This window comes from Chiloscyllium punctatum, chromosome 49 (genome assembly GCF_047496795.1).
Source record: "Chiloscyllium punctatum isolate Juve2018m chromosome 49, sChiPun1.3, whole genome shotgun sequence".
In the NCBI taxonomy this organism is placed as follows: domain Eukaryota; kingdom Metazoa; phylum Chordata; class Chondrichthyes; order Orectolobiformes; family Hemiscylliidae; genus Chiloscyllium; species Chiloscyllium punctatum.
This window is the reverse complement of record NC_092787.1, coordinates 6,154,294-6,172,063: the sequence shown is the minus strand read 5'-3', so window position 1 is coordinate 6,172,063 and position 17,770 is coordinate 6,154,294. Positions and strand designations below refer to the sequence as shown.

Here is a 17,770-nt window from a genome sequence, read left to right as displayed (position 1 = left end):
TGAGTACTTTTCCATTATTCCACCTTTTTCCTGCCTCTCAACCAATTTCCTATTCATGTCAATAATTTTTCCTTAATTCCATGGGTTTCCATCCTAGCTAACAGTCTCTTGTGTGGGACTATGATGATGCTGCTCCTTTAACAAAGTTATGCTGTCTTTGGCTTTTTCCCCCCCTCCAGAGAGGTTATAACAGCAGCGATTCCAAAAACTCTGGCTTTGATGGGTTTTCAGGCCAATTCGATTATCGCTAACAGATACTGCCTCAGGCAAAAGCCTTTCAAGTTTTAAGAAAAACACTTGTACAATGAAAGAGGAGTGGACAGTTCTTCCAGCTCAGCATTTCTCTGGTTTGATTTAGTTTTGGCAGTCTGACTATTCGCTGAAAGCAGGGAGGCTGTTGATCCAAGAAACAGCTACATGGAAGAGGGTGGTCCATGCTGCCATTTTTCTCTCTCTCTTGTAAGACCCTGTGTTTGATTTCACCTTTGTGCCAAGGGGTGTTTATAGGGATTGTTGCAAGTATTGGCAACAGCATCATTAAGTTGGGATGAACAGTTGGTTTTCAGACTGGTTAAGTTATTTGATATTCTGTTCTGTGTATGTATTTAATTCATTAATCTTGTAAATAAATTCTGTTTGGCTTAAAATTAAAGTCGTTTGACAAGCTGCATCCCTCCTGGAATATCTGCATTACACCTCCTTAAAACAACTAGCAAAGTTGGTCTGGGTTACTTTCTTGAAATGTTTTGAGGGGGTCTAGCCTGGGCTATAACAGGGACTTTATTAAAAGCCCCTGGAAATCCATATAAACAAGATCCATTGACTAAGTTTTGTCCATCAACTTTGTCACTGCTTAAAAATAAAGTGAAATTTGTCAGGCTTGACCTTCCCTTCAAGAATCCATGCTGACTCTCCACAATTAACTCAAATTTTAAAGGTTGATTATACAGGATTACTCCTACTACCTTCACTTATCTCTTAGCAACACGTGTGCTCTGACACCCCATTTGTTAGATGCAATTTCATTCCTCGCTTGATCCCCTTACCCAAATCCGCACACACTAATCTTGCAACCTCTCGGCAGCCTTGCTCACTCCCTTAGAACGTCACAACATCTTTGACCCATGTGAACAATCACTAATTGCTGTCCCATCCTCACTAGTCCAACCCATTCACCCCATTTAAGTTACTACAGGAAGGGTGGAAGGGATCTGGATGTCAGAGTCCTTACTCCCTCAAGGAGAGGCTATTCTCCCTGGCTAAAGGCAACTAGGACAGGATTCAGAGATATCCAGAAACCAGCAACAATTATGTATCACTTATAATAGCACTGAAGTGCTGATATTTGCTGGCTGATTGGTGCGAAGCACTGGGCACCACCTTTCACATTGGCTGCAATACCTTCTGCTTTACAGCTGTATTCAGTGTCCTGCCACATCATTTGAGCAAAGCAAGGATGTTGCGGTGAGACGACCTTGATGTTGAAATGACCCTGTCCCCAATTCTGCCACACATCTCAAGATCCACCTTGTTTTTCTCTCCAAAGATGTTGCCAGACCTGCTGAACTTTTCCAAAAATTTCTGTTTTGTTTGATTTCCAGCATCCATAGTTCTTTTGGTTTGTATTCTATATTGCAATCACTAGATTTACTCTGCTAATCACACAGGCCAGATGTTTATAGTTTATGCAGTGTCAGTATAACAGTCATTACTTATAGTAAAAGGCAAGTTATCAGCGAGTTTACATTTTATGTACCCAACCTATTACATTTCAGAGACAAATTTCCATACCATTACAAACACCAACACAGTGACAAAATATTCAATGTGCAGAAACATCTGATACTATTCACAAGTTGATAACTGATTAACTCAAGCTATTAACTACTAAAAAATATATAAAATTAAGGATTTGAATAATTACCAGATCCTGCGCACAAAAAGCAGTTTTGGTTGATCAGTTTCAATTACGGTATCAGGATGAGAATCTGACTAATTTTTAAACAAAAATAATTTGCTGCTGAATGAAAAGATCCAGTTTAGAATGTCCACAGCATTCCTATACAACCAGTACAACTGAAGAATAAAATTTAAATACATGCTCCAAATTCTAGAAGGCAGAAAATTGGAAGGGGGGGGGGGGGAGGGGAATGCAGTAGAGACAAGAGAAAGAGAAAGAGAAGGGGGCATGGAAGAAGGGAGAGTTCACAGTAGGGAAAGAGTAGAAAAAAAAAGGAGATAGTGAAATAACAGGATTCTTATACATTTATATCACAAGCATTATAACGCAAGGTGTTGCGATTCTGATTTATTTAACTGCTTTTTCCTAGGATGATAAAAATACACCTGTCCCTCCATTGTTAGAGTATTGGTCATTGATACTAAAAATAGTTAATTCAACGGAAGCAAGTTGTAAGCTACTGGTCTAGTATTAATCCTGGAGCTTTTAAAATATAGCAAAATGCCATATTTCAATCATTAGGTGTAAAACAGGAAAGCACTCAGCCTGTACTTTCTTCCTCTGGTAACCTTTTAAATTACAAGTTATCTGACAATCAAGGGAATTAATCAAATTCCCTACATGCAAACAGGCCCTTCGGCCCAACAGGTCCACATCAACCCTCCGGTAACGCACCCAGTCTCATTTCCCTACCCTATTATCCTACATTTACCCAACTAACGCACCTAACCCTGAACACTACTGGCAACTTAGCATGGCCAATTCACCTAACCTGCACATCTTTGGATTGTGGGAAGAAACCAGAGAACGTGCAAACTTCACACAGACAGTCAAGTTTATATTCAAGGTAAAAACAATGACTGCAGATGCTGGAAACCAGATTCCAGATTAGTGGTGCTGGAAGAGCACAGCAGTTCAGGCAGCATCCAAGTAGCTTCGAAATCGACGTTTCAGGCAAAAGCCCTTCATCAGGAATAAAAAAGTTTGTTTTCATTCTACACTGTAGGCAAGCAAGTATTAAAGGATTTTCTACATAACATATCCCCACTCAGTGGAATGTTCCCTTCAAAATTTTTCATGATACAAAGACATTACCAGGTATGGCAAGCAACCTACATGACCCTGCATTCTAAAAACACAAGCCTGAGGCACTGAGATTTGAATCTGCTCTACTCTTCTGCTAGCAACTACAAGTAATCCAGTGAGTTTAAGTTGAAGATCTTGCAGTTATTGTTTCCTCTTAGGACAATTTACCTCAGATTGAATTAAAATGTTCAAAAGTTTGTATTGGCTCACTTCACCCAACAGTATTCCTACTTTAATTATAGATTTTTTTTCTCATGTGGTATAAAGTCAAGTACATGAGGAACAGTGGCAAACATAACACACTTGTGACCAGTGTGTCACAAGATCATCATCTTGTGTATAGCACACTGCTTCCCAATGAATATCCTAGAGTTTTTAAAAGGTTGAAACACTGACTCCTTCTTACCTTAAGTCCTGTTTTCTCATCATCACTACCATTATTGGTAGAAGGCGTGTCATCACCATGGCGGGAAACCAGGACAAAATCCTCACTGTTTAGAGTGGATACCGAGTCTGAAGAAACACTAACTTTTCCAACTGAAGCCTTGTCATCCATAGCTGCTAAAGCAAAGGCAGCTCATGAATGACGTATAAAACTTAAAAGTACCTGGAAAATAAAATCAAAAACTGATTTAAGAGTATATTATTAATTAAACTACTAGCCTAAATCCTTATTTTTATTTACTATACATGACTAAACAATGGAAACAAATCACCAGAAGTTTCATTTGGTGTAAACCAGCAACCAATGTTTTGAAATACCAAATAGATCATTGTGCATTATACCTTGTAATATCTTGGCAACTCAGCCAATAGCCAATACATGCAACTCAAAGTGGATAATTGTAAAATTATTACCAAAGGAATAATTATAATATGCATTAAGCTGAACTATGGCATAAAATGCTGAACAACTTTACAATGAAAAGCAACATTACAGCTTCGCTACATATTCAAAGAAATTTAGTTGCTATTTTAAAAACAATGGTAGTGCAGTTATAGCTGAAGTAGGGTAAATAATGCAAGATTCAGTGGGAAGAGTACAAATCTAGAGAAGTTGAGCTATTGCTCCACATTAATCAGACATTGGAAACATGACACTTTTTATCATTGTAGGGACAGTATTACTTCTTCAGGTAGCATAGACTTGAATGACAGGTACTCCAGATTTTAAAATACTAAAAATTAAAGCTAAGGCAAAAGTTAACTATATGAAGCACAACTTAAGCTGAAAATTAAATCTTCAAATTATGTAATCAGGGTTTTCAAGATTAAGAAATTGTCAAAATTGACCACGCTAAAAGTCCAACTTATAAGACAATATGATAAAAGGGCTCAAACACCAGGAGGCAAATTTTAAAATTAGTAAATCACAACGTACATGTATTCAGCTCAATGTTTTTAGCGAATGACAACAAAGGAAGAGTCAGGGAAAGCCCTTAAAGTAGGCAGTATTAATGACGGCCACAGAAACCAAAATGAGGGGTGTGTATAGTTAATGGCCTTCTCATCAACAGAGACTTTCTCATATGCCTACAATTTTTTTTAAGAAAAAAATGCGCTTGCCTACACAATTAGTGCAAATTCATTGAAAATTTCATTTCTAAAATTTTTGTGGTCTTTACAAGTTGTCAAGGGTTATCACACATGTTCTAAACACCAGGACTTTACACTCCAATGCTGTCATTAACAGTCTGACTGACTGTACAATGCTGCTAAATATGGATTATGGATGGTAATAGCCTTGAACATTTTTAACAATTTCAAGTTATTACTTTGTGAGTATACATATTCACAACTTCTATGCTCTGACAACGTATGTGCAGATTTATGTCTCCAAGCCTCCCATTATACAGTTAAGTTTCTGAACTAATGTCACGGTTAATTTCAAAAAGTTCTAAAATACTGCAGAGTGCACAACTGCAGTTCTAGCTGAAGTAGGGTAAATAGAACATAGAACATAGAACAATACAGCACAGAACAGGCCCTTCGGCCCACGATGTTGTGCCGCACTTCTATCCTAGATTAAGCACCCATCCATGTACCTATCCAAATGCCACTTAAAGGTCGCCAATGAATCTGACTCTACCACTCCCTCGGGCAGCGCATTCCATGCCCCCACCACTCTCTGGGTAAAGAACCCACCCCTGACATCTCCCCTATACCTTCCACCCTTCACCTTAAATTTATGTCCCCTTGTAACACTCTGTTGTACCCGGGGAAAAAGTTTCTGACTGTCTACTCTATCTATTCCTCTGATCATCTTATAAACCTCTATCAAGTCACCCCTCATCCTTCGCCGTTCCAACGAGAAAAGGCCGAGAACTCTCAACCTATCCTCGTACGACCTACTCTCCATTCCAGGCAACATCCTGGTAAATCTTCTCTGCACCCTCTCCAAAGCTTCCACATCTTTCCTAAAGTGAGGCGACCAGAACTGCACAGAGTACTCCAAATGTGGCCTAACCAAAGTCCTGTACAGCTGCAACATCACCTCACGACTCTTGAATTCAATCCCTCTGCTAATGAACGATAATACTCCATAGGCCTTCTTACAAACTCTATCCACCTGAGTGGCAACCTTCAAAGATCTATGTACATAGACCCCAAGATCCCTCTGTTCCTCCACCTGACCAAGAACCCTACCATTAACCCTGTATTCCGCATTCTTATTTGTTCTTCCAAAATGGACAACCTCACACTTGGCAGGGTTGAACTCCATCTGCCACTCCTCAGCCCAGCTCTGCATCATATCTAAGTCCCTCTGCAGCCGACAACAGCCCTCCTCACTGTCCACAACTCCACCTATCTTTGTATCATCTGCAAATTTACTGACCCACCCTTCGACTCCCTCCTCTAAGTCATTAATAAAAATTACAAACAGCAGAGGACCCAGAACTGATCCCTGCGGAACTCCACTTGTAACTGGACTCCATGCTGAATATTTACCATCTACCACCACTCTCTGACTTCGACCGGTTAGCCAGTTTTCTATCCAATTGGCCAAATTTCCCTCTATCCCATGCCTCCTGACTTTCCGCATAAGCCTACCATGGGGAACCTTATCAAATGCCTTACTAAAATCCATGTACACTACATCCACTGCTCTACCCTCATCCACATGCTTGGTCACCTCCTCGAAGAATTCAATAAGACTTGTAAGGCAAGACCTACCCTTCACAAATCCGTGCTGGCTGTCCCTAATCAAGCAGTGTCTTTCCAGATACTCGTAAATCCTATCCCTCAGTACCCTTTCCATTACTTTGCCTACCACAGAAGTAAGACTAACTGGCCTGTAATTTCCGGGGTTATCCCTATTCCCTTTTTTGAACAGGGGCACAACATTCGCTACTCTCCAGTCCCCTGGTACCACCCCAGTTGCCAGTGAAGACGAGAAGATCATTGCCAACGGTACTGCAATTTCCTCTCTTGCTTCCCACATAATCCTAGGATATATCCCGTCAGACCCGGGGGACTTGTCTATCCTCAAGTTGTTCAAAATGTCCAACACATCTTCCTTCCTAACAGGTATCTCTTCTAGCTTATCAGTCCGTTTCACACTCTCCTCTTCAACAATACGGTCCCTCTCGTTCGTAAATACTGAAGAGAAGTACTTGTTCAAGACCTCTCCTATCTCTTCCGACTCAATACACAGTCTCCCACCACTGTCCTTGATCGGACCTACCCTCGTTCTCGTCATTCTCAGGTTTCTCACATACGCATAGAATGCCTTGGGGTTATCCTTGATCCTTGATCCTAATGCAAGATTCAGTGGGAAGAGTACAAATCTAGAGAAGTTGAGCTATTGCTCCACATTAAATAACTGCAGAGTGCACAAGTAACCTCATCATACTGTAAAACATCAAGCATTGTGCCATTTTTTGGAACTGAAATTTTCGGCAACTAACAGCCCAAGGCTCTAATACAAAATTATCGCGATGCTTTGCATTTGTTTACTATGCTTAGTTGTGAACAGTTTGGAAATTTTGCATACAAGGATTAAAATGTATTTCGAGATTCAACAATTCAGAGTCTCAACAATCAAATTATTTAAATAAAAGTATAAAATAATTGGTTTATTAATGCTCTTAATGCTGTTCATGACATCCCTAAATGCTTCATAGCCAATATATTATTTGTGAAGAATGGTCACTAATGTTATACATGGAACTAGAACAGTCAATCTGAATCTCAACGTCACACTTAGTACTGCACTAAAATGCTTTGTAAAGCTGATCTTTCCAAATATAAATGATAAGTTTGTTAGCAGACTGTAATTCATTGAGAAGCAATACTATAGCTGAACACTTATTGGTAAGTGCACTAGACTAATAATCCCAAGTTCCAGGATAACTCGCTGGGGGAACAAGGATTCAAACTGCACCATGGCACATGAAGTTTGAACTGAATAAATAATCTGGAATTAAAAGTTAGCCTCTGAAAAACCGATTGTCATAAAAACGCATCTGATTTGTTAATGTTGTTCAGGGAAGGAAATCGGTTATCTTTTCCCGGTCTTATCTACATGTGACTCCAGACAGACAGTAATGTAGTTGACTCTTAAAAGCTCCCTGATATAGCCTAGCAAGACAGTCAAAAACATAATAGGGATGGACAAAAATGCTCCAGGAAATGACATCTACATCCCATGAATGGAAGTAAAAACATTAGCACTTTATTCATCAACGCAAGAGCTATATACTTTATAGTTTACCTCTATAAAAACAAATTATGAAATCAGATGCAGTATTCGCAACCAGTTACATCTTTAACCACTGCCACAAACTGTGTCATTCATAGGTTTCATCCCTATCTAGCCACTGACACAGGGTGAACCAGGTTGTTCAAAATCCCAGTCCTACAATGATCCTAGCTGAGTCCCTGACTTCAGACACTCTCAACTGCCCGTCTTCATAAATTTGCCTGTCCCAAAACTCTTCATCCATGTCATAATCAAGAGATTTAAAAGAAGCAATTAAAATCAGAAGGGAACTGGACAGAGTTGTTTGGAATAAACTGTTTCTACTGATAGAGAAATCAAGGACAAGAGGATGCATACTTAAGGTTAATAGAAACAATGACAATGAGGGAAAGCTCTCTCTTGTAATAAGTGATGAGGATCTGGAACACATAACCAGCAGATTTAATTGAAAGAGGGAACTGGGTTATCAGAGAAGGAAGAGTATGGAGGGGTACAAGGATAGTGCAGAGTATAGGCACTGAATAAATTGCTGCTTTCATGAGCCAGCACAGACAATGGATACCTATCCTCCATACTCTAACCTTATCTTAACCAAATCCCGACTGCATCCTGGAATGCATCAGATTCTACTTTATCACTTCCTTTGCATTGGCCTATAATGCCCTGCCACCTAAAACCTCTCATTTACAACACTTTTTCCAATATTTCTGTAACCTCTTCCAGATCCACATCCTACCACCACATACTGTTCTCCTCTACATGTTGTTAACAATTCCTCCTCCACACCTTTCCCTGACCCTTGACGACTAGGCAGCCACCAAGATAGTTCTGACATTCTCCTCTACTTCCCCAACTCCACCACATTTAAATGACTTGTAACCCATCTCTTTGGTCAAGCTTTTGAGCAACATCCCTAGTATTTCCTTCATTGAAGGAAAATACAGATAGTCATTCATAAGTGCCTTGGACACTTTTCTAAGTTAAAAAAGGTGCTCATAAATACTGTTGTTGTCTGCTTAGTAGGAAAACTGAAACCAGATTAAAATTAGGGAACTGAACAGTAAAAAGGGATTGAATTACCTGGGTATTTCAATCACAATAGTTGCTCCTTATATTCTTAGTTTTCTCTCCTAGATGTCACTAAACAGAAACCTTATTCAAATTTCCTAGAGAGCAAATTTCAGCAAACTATTTGACACTGCAGTGAGACTAGAGGTGAAATCAGGAGACACTCAAGTCTTTCAAAGCAATCACAAACCCCAAACTCCATTCCTTTTGTCCTCTTAATAGAATAGGATTGGACTGAAGAGCCAATTTGTAATTCTACCACTTAGTATTCAGCCAAGACGAACTCAACACAGACAAGTGACTTGTTCAGAAACCTGCCTCTCTGTATTTAAAGAAAGGCCCTCTTAAGAATAATTTCTAAAGTAACTTGTGAAAATCTTCACCTTTGAAAATACTGCGTGCTGTAAGAAACTGATCTTCCATCATCAAATAAGGGACCAAGACCGAAAACATTATCTGCTTCTCTTCACAGAAGGTGCTGCCTAACCTGATCATTCCTGTCTTGTGCTTCAATTTTATAATCAAACTTTTTTGGAATAAATTCTACTTACACATTTAAATACCCTGAACTAAAATGAAAAAAGTGATTGCAATAGTGATTTTTAAATGATCACCAAGGATTGTGAATGTCTTACAACTTTCATATGCCCTGATAGCTTTATTTTCAAATTACACACTCCACGCAACAGATGACCCTGAAGCTCTAAAGAAACAGCTTCTATTAAGACTTGTATATCTTATTGCACCTAGTTTGGTTTTGAAGTTAGAATAATTTGTTCTCAAACATTGCTCGCTTGTTGGTAGAAAAATTCTAAAATCAATAACTATGTGCTTTACAGAAGCATTTTTGTGAATTTAATTACCACCAAATAGTACTAGTGATGATGGAATCCACAGATTACAGTAGTGTTCAGCTACAAAGTTTAAAAACAAAATTGCTTATTTTGATTATTTTATTTCAATTAATGATTAACTAACAATCACCATAACAACACAAGGACACAAGAAAATGTTAAGCACAAAAATGAGTAATTCAGGCCTTTTAAGTCCAATTTCCTTCTGCAAAATACTTCAAAATTAGGGTATTCAATCCTTTGTCAGTTCTAAACACTTGTGTTCCACAGTCAAGACTAAGCCGGAGGGGACAAAATAACTAAACACTGACGGCACCAACATTTATTGCCCATTTACAAAGGTGTCACCTAGAGGGTGATGATGAATCACCTTCTCAAACGGTTGCAATTAGTTTGGTGCAGATAGAAACATTGTAAGGTTCAAAGTTTCAGGATTTTGGAAAAGTGCCAATGAAAATCAGTCATACAAGACAGATGAAGTTGCAGGTGGGAGTTGAAAAGGTTTAGAATGCCCTGCCAAATCAGTCTTTGAGATTTACTGCAGTGAGCCTTATAAATGGTACACAATGCAGCCATGTTGCATTAGTACTAAAAGGAATGAATATTTTAATCTGGTGGATGAATGGTCAATCCAGCAAATGCCACGACGGCGTTATGACATGCTCTGCTAAGTTAAACCAGATACACAGAAAAGCTCACCTCGCCTCATAATATGTTAAATTATGAGTGACAAAGAACTACACAAATCCCACTATTTAAAGAAAAAATTAACAATTTTTTTTTAACTCCAAGTAAAAAGAACATTCAGTATCTATCTACACCGTAAACCTCCTTTGTCTGATCAACGTATCTACTTCCCACTCTACAACACTATACGGATTCAATAAAACCCCATAATTTAACAAAAAAAATTCTCATTTCAAAACCAGTCAGCTGGGTCAATTTTCCTCTATTTTCCTGTCTGCTTTTCTTCGGTCATCTCCTTAACAAATTTCATATGAACAGATACCTTTCAGAGAGCAATTCTGCAGGCGTCATCTGTTGGTGTTCTGTGCCGCTCTGTCTAACTGTTCAAAATCTATACCCAATTTATAGGTATAGATTGAATTTAATTGGATTTTAGTATCTTGGGGCATAATTTAAACTGATTGGCTGAATTCAAATTTGTTGTGTACCATGACGACTCATCTCCATCTATTTGTTTCACAGCCAAATGTTATATTAAGTTGTTCAGCACACACTGCGCTTGCATTCAGACCTTGCAAGCTTTCACACTCTCAAAAGGTACAGTTTGCACCTACACCCTCATAACACCTCCTCTATTAAGAAAAAAAACATCATAATGAAAAGATGGCTTTTTTTTTCCTCTATTACTTAACCACGTTACCATGACATACAAATGACTAATTATAACTTCTTCCCACATATAACACTGAATAGATACCAATCTCGCCTATATTTTATCAGTTAAATTAGCAATAACGCATCTGCTATTAAATTCTTACAACCTGAAACATGTACAATCTGTAAATTAAAAGTCTGTAACATAAGACTCCATCGAAATAGTCTCATACATTTTTGGAACGTTTTAAAGACAAGAGTAAGAGGATTGTGATCCATTTACACAACTGCCTCCAACACATTTTAATGTTTATGTCATGAACAATGTTATACGCCCAGTACCAAACTCAATAGTTCTTTTTCAATCATAGAATATTTTCTCTGGTAGATGTTGAGTTTGTTTGAAAAGTAACCAACTGGCAGTTCAATTCCATCATCAAATTCCTGTAGCAGTACAGTTCCAACTCCTAGGTCACTAGCATCGATGGCAATTTTGAAGGGTTTCAAAATGTTTGGTGTTGCTAAAAGTGGTGCAGTGGTTAACATTTATCTTAAAATTGTCAAATGCCTCCTGGCACTGTTCTGTCCAGCAAATTTTTATGTTCTTCAGCAAATCTGTTAACAGTGCCACTATACTGCTGACGTTTGGAACAGACTTCCAATAGAATCCGCTTAGTCCCAAAAATCAAAGCACCTCTTTCTCAGATTGGTCGTGGAAAGTTCTCGATAACCTTCGTTTTTTGCGTTCCTTGAGGTCAACCTTCCATGACCGATGCCATATCCCAAGAACATCATCTCTGCTTTTACAAATTCAGTTTTATGTTTATTACCAGTTTTGCTTCTCACTGTCATTCAAAGAATTCTGCCAACTGTACTAGATGATCTTTCCAGGACTCACTAAAGATCACTACGTCATCCAAATAGACTGCACAGTTTTGTTAACTCAGCCACATCTCTGTTCATGAGTCTTTGGAATGTGGCAGGTGCATTCTTCATTCCAAAGGGCATCACTTTGAATTGATATAGCCCACTTGGGGTTACAAACACAAATTTCTTTTGCCTTATCTGATAAAGGTACCTGCCAATAACCACACATTAAATCCAACTTTGTGACATAACTGGCTTGTCCAACTTTCTTGATACAATCCTCCAATCTCGGTACTGGGCATGAATCAAATTTCATAACAGTGCTGACCTTCCGATAATCCACGCAAAATAGTCGAGTCCAGTCTGGTTTGGGAACTAAAACAATCTGAACTCCACTCGCTCTGACTCTGTTCAATGATATCTTCGTTGAGCATGGCCTCCACTTCCTTCTGGACCTGTCAGGTTTTGAAAGGATTACGCCAACAGGGGTGTTGTTTTAATACGAACAGCATTCCCCAAGCCTGCCTCATGCACAAGAACATTTGTTCTCCCTATCTTATTCCTACATATCCTCATACTGCTGTCACAAACCTTTCAACTGCGTTCTTTGCTCCCGAGATAGATAGTTTATTAACCTATCCCACTCCTCAAGGACTTCCTCATTGCTTAACATATTTTGAGGCACATCAAGTTCCACAAATTTGGATTTAAGACAGTAAGACATAGGAGTGGACGTAAGGACATCTGGCCCATCGAGTACACTCTGCCATTTAATCATGGTTGATGGGCATTTCAACGCCACTTACCCACACTCTCCCTGTTATCCTTAATTCCTTGAGAGATCAAGAATTTATCAATCTCTGCCTTGAAGACATTTAACACCCTGGCCTCCACTGTGCTCAGTGGCAATGAATTCCACTACTCTATGGCTGAAGAAATGTCTCCTCATTTCAGTTCTAAATTAACGTCCTTTAATTCTAAGCCTGTGCACCGCTTAATGGAAACAACTTCCCAGTGCCCACCCTTTCTAAGCCATGCATTATCTTGTAAGTTTAAGTTAGATCTCCCCTCAACCTTCTAAATTCTAATGAATACAATTCCAGGATCTTCAGCCATTCATCGTAGGGCAGCACGGTGGCTCAATGGTTAGCACTGCTGCCTCACAGCACCAGGGTCCCAGGTTCGATTCCAGCCTCAGGTGACTGTGTGTGGAGTTTGCACATTCTCTCAGTGTCTACGTGGGTTTCCTCCGGGTGCTCCGGCTTCCTCCCACAGTCCAAAACATGGGCAGGTCAGGTAGTTTGGCCATGCTAAATTCCCCATAGTGTTAGGTGTGTTAGAGGGAAATGGGTCGCTGTGGACTTGTTGGGCCAAAGGGCCTGTTTCCACACTGTAGGTAATCTAATCTAATCGAATGTTAGGATTTAATTCCTCACTCGATGGGGCAGTAACTAACACCTGTTTCTCCAGTGCTTTCTTTGATAATAAGGTTTCAACATATTCACATGACATAGGAAACAAACAGTTTTTTCCTATCTGACATCTTTACCAGATAGCTCACCTGACAACTTTTCCTCAATTTGATCAGGACCACTAAACATGGCTTTGAAGGGATCACTGGAAACAATACTAAATACTAATATGTAATCCTCACGGGAAAATGTCTGCGTCTCAGTTTTTATCTGCCAGCTGCTTCATTCTATATTGTGTCCCTTTTAGGTGCTGTTTAGCTAACTCACCTGCTTGATTTAATCGCTCCCTCACCTCTGATACACAATCCAAGTGTGAGACCTCTGACTTCAGTCCTATCAATTTCTCTTTAAATTTCAAAGTGCCTCTCACTTCATGTCTGAATATTAACTCAAAGGGAGTAAACTGAGTAGATCCGCTTGGGGAATCTCTAATGGCAAAAAATACAAATGGGATACCTTTCGTATCCTGACAATATGCTCTCAACATAGCTTTCAGGGTCTGATGCCACATTTCTAAAGCTCCCTAGGATTCAGGATGATATGCACTTCATTCAAAAGTGCTGTATACCTAAACTATCTATGACTTCCTTATTCAGCCTAGCAGTAAAAACAGAACCTTGGTCCGACTGAATCTCACTGGGTAGCCCATACTGCATGAAAAAAAAGCTACTAACTCCCCTGCCACTCTTAATGCTCCGTAATGGAATTGCCTCCAGAAATCTGGTAAACACGTCCATTATGGTTCGCAAGTACTGGTTCCCACTTTTAGTTCTTGGAGGGAACATACACAATCAGTTATAACTCTCATGAAAGGTTTTTCAAATGAGAGAATTACCAACAAAGGTGCTGGCTTTATTACCACCCTTGGCTAACTGACCATTTGGCATGTATGACACGTATGGCAAAAGTTAACCACATCCTTGTGCATCCCAGGCCAAGAGAAATGTTTTTGTACCTTGGCATCAGTCTTCCATACACCTAGGTGACCTCCTATAACACGTCCTGTCTGTATGCTACCAGCAACATAATCTGGTGCACTTTGGCCCAATTCCTCTCTGCACTGACCTGTCATGGTCTCCATTTTTGTTTTAGGATTCTTTCAAATAATAACCCTCAAATATTCTCTGCCTCCTTTTTAGAGTACACATCAATATATATGTATATATTTTATTGTATCATCTTTGTTGCTAGTTCTGAAAGGTTAATGGATTTAACACTTCTGTCTGACCTTCTGCCTGTTCAGGTTTTTCCTGCACCATTACGTCAAACAGGGTGTCCAGTAACTGAATTCAACTCCTTCATCTTTCTCTTTTGTTGCTTTGTGCTGTGACTTAGGATAGTGGAATCGTGTTACTACATAGTCTGGGAAAAATACCAGGATATTTTCTCTTTTAACTCCTCAGTTTCCTGGTCTTCCTTGGGCTTTTCCACCAGGGGCGTTACACCCACCTTTGGCCCTGCTAAAATTGCTTCCATGAACAAACTGGATTCCTGGAACTGACACTCTGTCAATCACTCCCACTGTTACTTCTCCAGTCTGGAGTTGGCACTCCAACCTGACCTTACATTGGGGAATGCTAAATTTCTGTCCGTCTATCCCACAAATTACCAAGCTCTAGGGTAACAGGTCAGAAAGAATGCAAAGTCATTCATCGCTTACTATTAGAGACTGTTTAGATCCTGTATCTCTCAAAATTATAACTTCTTGCCCTTCTTCCACGTTCTGAGTAAGCTTTACCCACAGAATTCTTTACAGAGATCAGGCACTAACGCCATACCCAGCTCCTGCCTAGGCTGTGCACTCTCCTGCAGCTCCTTGACTTTTCTTAGATTTCCTTTATTACCTTCACTAATGCCACTAGCTTAGCTTCTTCTACCGCAACTTTTCTCAGTGCCCTTCTTTAACGACCAGCACTGTGACTTTACGTGTCCCACCATGCAAACACCTGGGGTCTTTCACCTCCGTTCCACCCTCTTGGGCTTCTTTTTTAACCCGGGGTAAACACGGATTAGTATTCGCTACTGTTTCGTAGTGTAGGATCCCCCCTTCTCCCAACTTCTATCCCTCACAGGATGAAATTCGTGCCAGAAGCTGGTCATATGCATAAACTCCTCCAGCAGAATAATCTCTCTTAAAAATAGACAAGATCTATGAGGCTGTAAGGCCCATACTCATCTGTCAAAATGACTGTTTAATTCTTTCGAACTCAACATAAATCTGACCTGGCATCTTCTTTATGGTTCCGAACCACTGTCTATACACTTCTGGTACCAATTCATAGGCACTTAAGATAGCCTGTTTGATCTCTTCATAATCTCTTAACTCCTTATCTGATAGTGTGGCAAATACCTCACAAGCTCTGCCTACCAGTTTAATCTGCACTAGCATTACCCACAAGTCCTCTGACCATTCCACCAACCGCGCCCCACCCCCCCGAGCCACTTTTTCAAATGAAATAAGACACAAGAGGGTTGGAATATAAAAGCAGAGATGTACTACTAAGACTTTATAAAGCTCTGGTTAGGCCCCATTTGGAGTACTGTGTCCAGTTTTGGTCCCCACACCTCAGGAAGGACATACTGGCACTGGAACGTGTCCAGCGGAGATTCACACGGATGATCCCTGGAATGACAGGTCTAGCATATGAGGAACGGCTGAGGATACTGGGATTGTATTCGTTGGAGTTTAGAAGATTAAGGGGAGATCTAATAGAAACGTACAAAATAATACATGGCTTTGAAAAGGTGGATGCTAGAAAATTGTTTCTGTTAGGCGAGGAGACTAGGACCCGTGGACACAGCCTTAGAATTAGAGGGGGTCATTTCAGAACGGAAATGCGGAGACATTTCTTCAGCCAGAGAGTGGTGGGCCTGTGGAATTCATTGCCACGGAGTGCAGTGGAAGCCGGGACGCTAAATGTCTTCAAGGCCGAGATCGATAGGTTCTTGTTGTCTAGAGGAATTAAGGGCTACGGGGAGAACGCTGGCAAGTGGAGCTGAAATGCGCATCAGCCATGATTGAATGGCGGAGTGGACTCGACGGGCCGAATGGCCTTACTTCCACTCCTATGTCTTATGCTCTTATGGTCTTATGGCTTCAACATCTCTCTCAAAATGTGGCAGAGTTTTGACATATTTGGATATACCACTACCTGCTCTTTTAATCTCTATCCTGTTAAACTTAATTTTGCTTAAAAAGTCGCAACTTCTCAAGTTTAAATTCTCTTTTTCTCTCGTTCTTCTCTCTCTGCTCAGCTAAGAGCCTTCTCTCTTACTTTTTCCTCTCTTTCCATATTTTCTCTCTCACTTTCTTTATCTTCTAAGGCCATTTTCCTCAATTGTAATTTAAGGTTTTCTAACTCCACTGCACGTGTCTGTTTCTCTGACACACCTAAGTATTTGAGTAATTCCCTTACCATTTCAGCTTTACTTTTGTCCTTGGTTAAATCCAATTCTAACCTCTTTACTAATTCGAAAAGTAAGGTCTTTTTCTTTCCTTCTAAACTTTCTTGACAGATTTGGGATTCATCTTCAAACCCCAGAACCTCTTTAGCAATTTTAAGAGCCATCTCTCTCACTTAATTTAACCAACCACAAGTCACTGAAATTAAGCAAATTGTCTCATCTAAATTTATTTAAAGATCTAGGACACTAACCGGCAAGTGTTTAAACCTACTGGGCTTTCTCGTACCCCAAATCTATTCAAATCAGTCCAAATCGCAGACTGGTTCTGTCTAAACAGTTCAAATAATGGACAAGACCCCAAACTGTTACAAAACAGGGTAAACAGTTCTGCTAATTTAAACTAGACAAACAGAAAAGCTGACCTCGCCTCATAATCTGTTAAAGTCTGAGTGACAAAGAACTAGCCAAATCCCACTATTTAAAGAAAAAAAATGTATTAACTCCAAATAAAAAACATTAAACAATTGTCTACACTGTAAATCTCCTCTGTCTAATCAATGTATCTACTTCCCATTCTAAAACACGATACTGATCCGATAAAACCACCAAATTTAACAAAGAAATTCCAATTTCAAAGCCAGTCAGCTGGGTTGATTTGCACCTATTTTCCTGTCTTTTCTTCGGTTTTCTGCTTCACAGATTTCATATTGAACAAATGTCTTTCAGAAAGCAATTCTGCAGGTGCAGTCTGTTGGTGCTCTGTGCCACTATGGCTAACTGTTCAAGATATCCAATTTTTATACACCCAACCATCTCATTGTTTTGATCTCATTTAAACATTAACATTCAAATTCAATTGGATTTTGGTATCTTGGGGCATAATTTAAACTGATTGGCCAAATTCAAATTTGTAGTGTACCATGGCAACTCAGCTCCAGCTATTTGTTTCACAGTCAAATGTTACATTTTTTAAATTGTTCAGCACACTGTGCTTATGTGCTTATGTTCAGTCCTT

At 39.6% G+C, this 17,770-nt stretch overlaps 1 protein-coding gene across 2 annotated transcripts in view; it reads right to left on the bottom strand.

Moving 5' to 3' along the window:
- Window positions 1–17,770, bottom strand: part of rabgap1 (RAB GTPase activating protein 1) — a 182,049-nt gene that overhangs the window by 137,539 nt on the left and 26,740 nt on the right. The window contains exon 2 of one of the 2 annotated variants that reach the window (XM_072566093.1): window positions 3,453–3,653. The exons of the other annotated variant lie outside the window; for it this stretch is intronic. Coding sequence (XP_072422194.1) covers window positions 3,453–3,602 — 150 coding nt within the window. The 5' untranslated portion in view covers window positions 3,603–3,653. The remainder of the gene's footprint in view (window positions 1–3,452; window positions 3,654–17,770) is intronic. 2 annotated transcript variants of the gene reach the window in all.